General features: G+C 36.6%; 1 protein-coding gene across 13 annotated transcripts in view; it reads left to right on the top strand.

Moving 5' to 3' along the window:
- HIVEP1 (HIVEP zinc finger 1) overlaps window positions 1-9,835 on the top strand; it is a 150,972-nt gene that overhangs the window by 70,548 nt on the left and 70,589 nt on the right. For 12 of the 13 annotated variants that reach the window (XM_055080243.1, XM_024121661.2, XM_024121666.3 and 9 more), the window contains one exon: window positions 6,604-6,657. The exons of the other annotated variant lie outside the window; for it this stretch is intronic. In XM_055080243.1, the coding sequence (XP_054936218.1) occupies window positions 6,604-6,657 (54 nt within the window). The remainder of the gene's footprint in view (window positions 1-6,603; window positions 6,658-9,835) is intronic. 13 annotated transcript variants of the gene reach the window in all.

Raw genomic sequence — 9,835 nt, 5'->3', positions numbered from 1 at the left:
CTCCGGCTGTGCAGGCCCAGCGGCCATGGCGCACGGGCCCAGCCGCTCCGTGGCATGTGGGATCTTCCCGGACCGGAGCACGAACCCGTGTCCCCTGCATCGGCAGGCAGACTCTCAACCACTGCACCACCAGGGAAACCCCAGCTGGCATTTAAAAAAATAATAATTTGATCACATTTTTAGGGTTTTTAGTTTTTATTAAATTTAAATAATATTTATTTTTACATTAAAATATTTATTATAGATAATTTAGTAATTGAAGAAAATAGAAATAACATTAAAACTGTTAATATTCTACCCTCAGATAATCATTACATTTGAGCCTATTTCTTTATAGATCTGTGTGTGTATGTATATGTACATGCACATCTACGTGGCACAAAATGTTTTTACGTAATACACTTTGAGCATTTTTTCTATCAGTAAGTATTTTTAAAACATTTTTAATGGCTAAATAATATTCTATTGTATGGAAGTACCATAGTTCTTTAACTAGTCCTTTATTGTTTTACATGTAAAATTGTCTGCAAGTAATTGTTAATTTAACATAAATGCTACTGTAAATACTGTTAATTTAACATAAATGTTACTGTAAATACAGCAATAGCAATTCCTTTATTGAACAAATATGTGTTGAGGCTCTAGTGATCTAAGCACCTATGTACTCTGTTGAATAAGATATAGTTTTAATGAAGAAAGTGGGTGAGCATGCAGGCTCTCGGAATATCCCGTGATGAATGCTGCTCTGGGCCTTAGAACACTGTGCTGGGGGCGCAGACCAGGGCCTGGGGGAAGGGTCAGGGAAGGCTTCCTAAAGGAAGTGATAGGTTATTGGCTAATTTCTCTGTTTTAGGGTGTTTATTAGAACACCACTTTGTTAATATGCTGAAACATATCCTTTTTTATTTATTGTGGAGGGTTTTTTGTTTTGTTTTTGTTTACACTAGAGATAGGTGTTTTAATCAAGTACATGTTGGACATTATTTAAATTACCTTCCCCCCACCCCTGTCCTGTTACAAATGATAATAACATGCTTCCTAATACTGAAATGTCTTTGCATGCTAATTGTACACCCTACTTGGACGTGGCTTTCTAATTGTGGAATGTACTTCTGGATGTAGATTGTTACATCCATATTCATTTATGAGGCTTGTGTGGAGTGTTGATTCTTCTGCCCCTTCAGTCACATTTTGATACCAGGGTTATATAGCAGCTTTAAAAAATGATTTAGAACACTTTTTGTGTTAGCTTGTACTCTGGGACAGTTTAGGAAATGCTTTATTCTTCAAAATTGGTAAGAATTTGATAATAAAACCATCTTGGCCTTTAACCTCTAAAAAAAGTGATTCTGCGTTATTCTCTGGTGACTTTCTCAATCATCCCTCGTTATTCTAGTCGAGTTTTTCTCTTTCTGGATCAAGTTGAGTAATTTTATTTTTTTCTAGAATTTTTACTAGTAAATCACAGTTTTCAAATTCATGAGTGCCGAGTTGAGTCTCTTTTATTTATTTATTTATTTTACTTATTTCAAGCAATATTTTTCAGTTTGAAATACTACTAGTCTAGACTATCATTTCGGGGATTATTGTAGAGTCTGACTCCCTGAAAGACATTGGTCTAGAGATAGGACAGATGTGTAACTTACAGGTTAAAACGTGTTACTTATAAAGGTAGGTTTCCTTAGCTGATTTAGTAGTGAACACTGGGATCGTCATTTAGACGACCACGCGTACGTGGTTATGGGTACTGGATGCATTTTTTTTTTTTTTTTTTTTTTTTTTTTTCCGGTACGCGGGCCTCTCACTGCTGTGGCCTCTCCCGTTGCGGAGCACAGGCTCCGGACGCGCAGGCTCAGCGGCCATGGCTCGCGGGCCCAGCCTCTCCGCGGCATGTGGGATCTTCCCGGACCGGGGCACGAACCTGCGTCCCCTGCATCGGCAGGCGGACTCTCAACCACTGCGCCACCAGGGAAGCCCTGGATGCATTTCTAGCATTACGTCATTGTCATATATTTAGTCTTATTGAAATAGCTCTAGCAGTTACGAGTGAGAACAGGGAGCTCGTACTGACGTGTGATGAGGGACATGGGAGTTAGGCTTATTCAGTAGTAAAAATAGTGCAGTCACATATGGTGATCTTTTTTCAATCAGATGGTATCTCTTTCAGTAAACAGAGGTGCCTTTTACAGTTCCTTACGATCTACTTCATAAAATTTACTGTTAGTGTTTCCACTTTATGTTTTTAGGGCTCAGTGAAGAAGGAGAGCCTCTAGGTGTCAGAGCAGAAGTTGTGGGTGCCTATCAGAACAGCAGGAGAGAAGGATGAGCTACTAGAATTAGGGTAGAGACCATTTAACTCCTTGATAATCTAATGGCGTGATAAATAGTTGATTCAGGTGCTTTCAGTGCACTGATGCAATTTCTCAAATGTAGAAATCATTTATAACATTAAGGAAGATAAAACGCCAGGCTCTTACGTGAAACCACCTAATGCCAGTTTCAGTTTGCATGCAGATACTCCTTTTTCCCTTTTTCAGAATGCACCCGTGCTTCTGTGTGTCACTTGGCAGGTTATCATCAGCATTTTTAAGACCAGTAAATCACTCAGTCTGCCTTACTGTCGTTGTTACTAATAGTCACCAGATACATAGCTGTGGAGAGACGGATCCTACATGCAGGGGTGGTGGCACAGAGAAGGAAGCAATGGCTCTGAGGAGGGTGTCAGAGCAGGTTTCCTAGAGGAGGTGACATCCTGACGGGATGGGGTGGGAGGGCAGCTAGCTGGAAGAGTCTCAGGGACCTGAGGGAGCCTGCACAGGGGTGTGGCTGGAGCTGCAGAGGCGGGAATGGGGTGACAGACAACTGTGTTCGCTGCACAGGGAATCAGGCTTTATATTTACCATCAAATTGATGTTAAAATGCTTGTTGTCAGAGGTAGAATAATCTGTAAGCTCCTCCACGGGAGCCATTCTTTTAGCTTTATATTTCTGGTTCTTCCTTTTGTACCTGACACCAGGTAGACATTCGGTGCAATATAAAACCCTCAGCAGTTGTTGAACCAAATCCTAACAATTTAACGGGTTGGTCCCCAAAGCTATGATGTATGTCCTGAGTCGCAGGGCTCCTGAGGAGTGGTGTCGAGGATCTGAGATGCTACAGGAGGCCCATCACCCCCACTTCACCGCAGGCTGAAAAGGGTCACAGAGCAGGCGCTTGCTGTGAGCTCTCATTTGAAGATTGCTTTATTTTTCTAAATGATTTGTTTTTAATTATCTAGTCTTCTTCCCAGAACCCCAAAAGAACGGTGGTTTCCTAAGGGCTCCAGGACTTTTTTTTTTTTTTTTTTTTTGGCTCAGTGGTTTCAGATTATGCTCCACAAATCAACATTTTTTCTTTATTTACAATTATTTACCTATGATGAAAACAAAATGTTTTGCATTGTTTTCTTGTACAAACAAAAGTTTTAAAATATGTAAGGCATTAAACAAGATTGTTCATAGCCTGTACCGTTAACAAATAGTTGCTGTGCTTTACCAGAGAAGAAAAACTAAGAAGGTGTACATTTTTAATAGTTGCAGAACCAAAATCTAACCTACACCGTCAGTACCCTTCCTCTCAGCCTGCCAGTCTTTCAGCCATGGGCCCTTCTGGATCTTAGGGATAATTATGGATCCATTCATGTGTTGCTGGGATCTTTTCCAGGTAACAACTCCAAGTGTTATTTAGTAAAAACTGAATTAATTAGAATTACATCTTAATTTAAATACGGTAAGAACTCATTACAGTAAGAATAAGTTACTTATTTTAGATTTACCACTGGTGTGAATGTCAATTTTGCATGTATATCTGTTTTTATTTTTAAGCAACAGAGAAACTACTGTTTATTTCTGAATGTGTAGTCTTTGTGAAATTATTACCTCAGATAACAGTGACACTGGGGAGGGCATGATGGAAGATGTCTCAGAATCTGAGATCCCGTTATAAACCACACGCACCCCCCTTGCCAATCAGGGCTTACAACGAGGTATGTCCTGGCTGGGAAGTGTTGCCCTTGGTTGAGAACTGCTCTTTCTATCAGTGAGTTTCAAGCTGCAGGTTTGCTCCAGCAGTGGATTGTGAAATCAGTGTATTTGAGCAAGGCAGAATTTTTCATTTTTACTAGGAAAGGTTAGAAATTAGAGTGCGGGTAAGTTGGTTTCTGAATAATGTATACACATAATATATATAGATACACATGTGTAGTTGGTTGGAATGTAAAAATATCTTTCTTACTCTGGGTCGTAGTGAAAAAAATGATAAATGTTGCTTTTAAATACTAGTAAATTGCCGTGTCTGAACCAGTTAAGAGCATATAATAAATGAGTACTTTCTCTGTAGTTTTGGAGAGTGTCTTTAAAACATCATACTTTACCAGGAGAACTATAAAACACAGGTTAACTATAAACAGGACTTCTTCTAAGAATTGAGGCAAAATCTTATAATGGCTATTATAAGCTCTCTCATTGAAGATTGTATTTACCTATTGGACTGGAGCTCCAGGTAAAGGCATTTAAGTAGATGCCTATACCTAACACACTAGATATCCTACATCTACTGATTTATTCCCAAATATAAATTGAGGTCATTTTTGCAAGAATTTGTTAGGTTAAAGTACAAATAGAAGGTGGCCAAACTTCAATATACTAAATAGAAGCTATTTTTTAAATACATGTCAAGTCATGAGTTTTTGCTGCCTTGAGCCCCAGTTGATTCTATTAATAAAAAGTTGTTTTATTGTATAATGCCAAATTATGTGTGCATAAACTCTTAAACACAGTCATTACTACTATGAATATATATAGTATATATGTATATATTATTTATGGTTCTCAAGTTTGGACAAACTGCTGGCATAGAAATAATAGTGCTTTTCATTTTTATGTTTCTCAAAGACTGTATATTTAATATTTATTTACATTTTGAATGTCTCCAGTGTACTTAGTACATTTTATTTTTTGAAAAAGTAGGCCTTGTCTTTTTGTTACTTGTATTAATACAGATTTCATCCATACATTTGGAATTCTCCTTTTGCAGTAAAAGTACTGCTAAGTGCAGGATCTACTTTCTGCATTTAATAAGGGATTTTTTTTTCAGTACTGTTTCCAATTTCACTCATCATTTCATGAGAAATAACTAAAGTTTGTAAATGAGAAAAAATTATTTCCAAAGATTGTCTCTTCTCCCCTCAGATCTTATCCTGGATCTGGTACTTAGCAGGAAGCAAATAGGGCATTGCTGTGGGGAGTGCATTTGTCAGGATGAAGATTGAGTTCTGATTAACCGTTGCTTGTTTCCTCATTCTCACGCTCTCCCTCCCGCCTGATATGGCAGGCTGGATGGATCAAGGTGCAATTGAAAGAAGTTTGATCAGTAAATCGAAGGTTCTGTGGATTTCTGGCTTTTCTGGAAAGGCTGATGGGGAAAAGGCAGATAGAACCAGAGCTTGAAGGGCGTATGGTGGGATCTGTGCCCTATTTAGTTGGGGAAGGATGCCATTTTGGAGGCTGCATCTTCCATGGCCAGTGGAGAGCATTTTGGGAGCTGCTGGTGGATGCTGGGAGGCATGAATGGCTGACATACCCATATTTTGAAAGCACTTAAACTGTACGCCAAGGGACTATCTAAAATGTTGCATAATTATGGTTACTGCTGTATTCATTTCAGTACAAAATAGTACCCTAGGAATTTTATTACTTTTACCGTTATAATTAGCACTTAGACCACTGTATTAAATTCGGCATTGGTTGCTGTCATAATCATCAAATATGTATATCCTTATAAAATTTGAATTAATTGTTACCAAAGTAGAACATGTGCTTATTTACAAAATCTAATTGTGCTCAAAGCTCACATGGGAGACCTACAGGCTCTGGGCCCACGTGCCTCCCTCCCCCATCCACTCCTGAGGCAGCCATCCCAACTCTTCGTTAGTTATTGCTTCTTTCAAAACTGCGTACATACATAGCAGCACTTCTGTAGTCATTAGTTTTATCTGGTATCTCTTTAATGCAGTATTCTACCCTCACACTTCATGGATAACTATTCTGTAATCAGGGGTTGGCAAGAGTGATGGGTATTGTGTTGCTGCTCTTCAGCCCATCATTTCCTTTATTTTTCCATCCTTTCTTTTATTTCTTCCATGTTTGGCTTAGGTCTGAGGCCATCTATGAACTTTGCTTAGACTTGTTTCTAAGCCAGTAGGCATTTGCTGTATCTCTCTAGTAAAATCTGTGTGTCTTCATAAAGAAAGTATTATGTTTACATACGTTTATTGATCAGCTAAACATTTTAAAACTATGGTTCAGTATTTAAAATGCACTAATTACTTGCATTGTGGAAACGATTGGAAGTAGTCCTTGTGACTAAGACATAATTAAAATTATAATTTTTAAAAGGACTTTATTATTACTTTAACAGTTTACACATTTGTTTCATAAATAATTCATTCAACAAATATTTATTACTATGCGTCAGGTACTGTTTATAAGTAATATATTTGTTTTACTGTATCCTTATTTGTGTATGATGAATTGACTTATAATTTTTTGTTGCTGTTTTTCTTAGACAAAATTGAAGAAGCACAAAAAGAACTCAATGGGGCAGAAGTGTCAAAAAAAGGTAAATTAAAATCAACCCCAGTATAGGCTTTATTCTTGCAGAGATTCCTGTATAAATATCTTATTATTGCAGCCTCTCTAAATGAATCAGTGTAAACATATCCCAAAGTTAAAAATCACCTTAAACTGATTGATACCTGAAAGTCTATGGACTTTGCTTTATGAAATGTTTTAACTGCATAGCATATTCTGTAACTGTTTCCCACATGTTACTATTTTGCTGGTGGGAATATGAAAGATTGTTGCAGCTTTTCTGAAAGTCCTGTTTGGGAGACTGTCCCATAGCAATCAAGTTACCAGTACAATGGGTACTGATGGTACTGTGTTCGCATAAGTGTGTGCATATGTGTGTTCAGGTGGTGCAGTATTCTTTCTGAAATGACAAAAACCTAAGACAACTGAAATAACCCAAATGTTAGTCATTGCGGGAATAATTGCATCAATTGTAGTACCTTCATATTTTTGGATGTTATGCAGCTTTTAAAAAATGTTAATTATTTCGGTTGACTGTGGTGATTTGTTGTGATGGTGAGAGAAGGGGCAGAGGAAGGTGATTAACTTTTATTTACCTGGATTTTGTTCTTTCACTAGTTATAATGGGTACATTTTGTGTAAAGAATAAAAAGCTTAAAAGCAAAAATCGGTTTTCATCACAGAAAGCATACTGATTATTTTCCCAGGTACTATGAAAAAATGCTTTCGATGTACAACAGCCTGTGGGAGGGGAGGAAGAAAGGAAGGTGGGTAGAGTTCCAACACTCTGTTAATGCGTAACATCGAATAGAAGGATCTACGGTTCTCTTTATGGCATTTAGATTTCATGATTTTTTATTACTTTATCTTTGTTGTATCTTCTAATTACAGTGGGATATTTTGGCAGAGTAATTTAGCTACGTAGGATTCCAATGGAAAGTCTTCTTTTAAAATCTAGTTAGCTTCCTAACTGGGTATCATTAGTGGAAATAATTTCCGGTTGTCCGGCTTCTCTATCCCTTGGACCAGCCTGTGAAGTCTCCAGGGTTGTTTGGGGTTTGTCTGAGTAGTGAGGCTGTGATGCACGGACACCTTAAAGTGTCTTCCTTCTTTTTTCTCTCCCCTCACCCACCATGGGATCTCTGGGAGGCCCGTATCAAATATGACCCTTTAATGACACTCTTGCAGAAACACGAGTCTAAGAAGAGCAGAGAAGTCACCACAGCCACACCGTTCCTTTGAAAGGTTGACTGAATATCCCTTCCCACATTGCTGAAATCATGAAGCGTTTGAGACACTCAGGCTATAAGAACATAACAATTTAAAGTTCTTTGTCATGGTCAATCTTTTCTGCATCTACTGATGGTTTAGAGCTGCTTCAGTTAGGAAAATAAATGTGTTCTTGTCTTCCTTTTCCCTCTTTCCTACCCCTGTGGCAAAGAGCTTTAAAAACCATGAACTAAATGTCTGATAGGAAGGAGGAAATGGAACAGAGGTTCTAGAAAAAGAAATTGGATAATGAGGTTGAAAATAGTCCAGTGGGCTGCATTTGGCAGGCTACACTTATTTAAGACCTAGGATGAATACCAAGTGAGCATTGTTCTGTGCAATTCACTGCCTAGAATTTCTACTCAGCTTTCGTTTTTACATACGCATTCTGGGCAAATTAAAAATAAAATAGTTTTCCTCCAGAATATAACTGAGGAGTAACATCAGTTTGTCTTTAACAACGTGAGACAAAATTTTTGAGTAATAAACGTCTTGAGATTTCTCACATCTTTGCTTGCTAAGCTGTCTGTTTGATGAAAGGAAATTCATTTCTTCTTTTGAAGAATATACTTTAAAAATTTAGAGTTATTTATTGTTTTTATTGATTAAGGTCAGTCATCTAGAATAGACCACTTTTTCCCTATTTTTTCCAACATGGTTTTGGTTATTTCCCCTGAAATTTTAACTTTTTCTACATCTGCTTTTTTTTCTACATTGCTCATGTTTCTAAGGCTTCATCTCCATTGAAGATGCTTTGGTCCTTAACCTATTCAAGGTTCTTTCTCCCCCTCTTCTTTTTTTAACCATTAGGACAAGTAACTAATTTATCTTCAGAAGCCTTTAGCATACCGGTAGGCTCTTAAGGAAAACAAACCTTGCTTATTGGTAGATTAAAAAAGATATCTTTCCTGTTTTCTGACATTTTAAGGAAGGATTCATCTGTTTAGTATAATACGGTGGCAAAGAAACTGACTTGGCTCATTATACACCAGTAGAATAAAGAAGTGTACTAAATTATGGTAATATATTTTTTAAATTCTTTCCGCTTATGAATGAAAGTCAGATGACTAGAATGTGATTTATTTTTATTTTAACCAATTTGGGGATAAATATAGCATGCAACATTCATACAATTCTCTATAATGTCCTTATTTTCTTCCTTACAGCACTATTTACTTGGTCTTAACATCCACCGTGCTTGACACTATTTCTAAAATTATTGCACGAGATTTAAATAAAATAAATAGTGAATGACACAGATGTAGTGATGAATATGTATGAAATAAACTGGGGAGAAATAAATAGATCAGTTAGGAAAGCTTTTATATGCTGTCTCATGAATAAACTTTAATTTTAATACTTTGTTTTAGATTTTTATCACACAATATTTGACACATAAAATAATATATATAAGTATATGTAATATATATTATTACATATGTAATATGTAATATATATTATCACATATATCACATATTATTACATATATAATGTAATGTTATATATGATCACGTACATTTAATATATAATACTTAGTATTTGTAATATGCATTATTATAAATCATAAGAATAACATGGTGATGTTTGATTCCAACACCCAACTTAAGAACTGGCACGTTGCTAATATGTACTGTTTATCAGCCTACATGCTAGTCTCCATTTCATCCCACTATCTGCTTGGTAGAGATATTTACCTGTTCTTAAGTTTGCATCATCATTTTAGTGCTTCTTAAAAATAATTGTGTATTCTCAAACAATATCCTTTTTAGTTTTGTCTGAGTTTGAGCTTTTTTTTTTTTTTTTTTTTTTTTAATTTTTTTTTTTAACATCTTTATTGGAGTATAACTGTTTTACAATAGTGTGTTAGTTTCTCCTTTACAACAAAGTGAATCAGTTATACATATACATATGTTCCCATATCTCTTCCCTCTTGCGCC

The sequence above is a fragment of the Physeter macrocephalus genome, chromosome 18 (assembly GCF_002837175.3).
Source record: "Physeter macrocephalus isolate SW-GA chromosome 18, ASM283717v5, whole genome shotgun sequence".
NCBI lineage: Eukaryota > Metazoa > Chordata > Mammalia > Artiodactyla > Physeteridae > Physeter > Physeter macrocephalus.
This window is presented reverse-complemented; position numbering and strand designations above follow the sequence as displayed.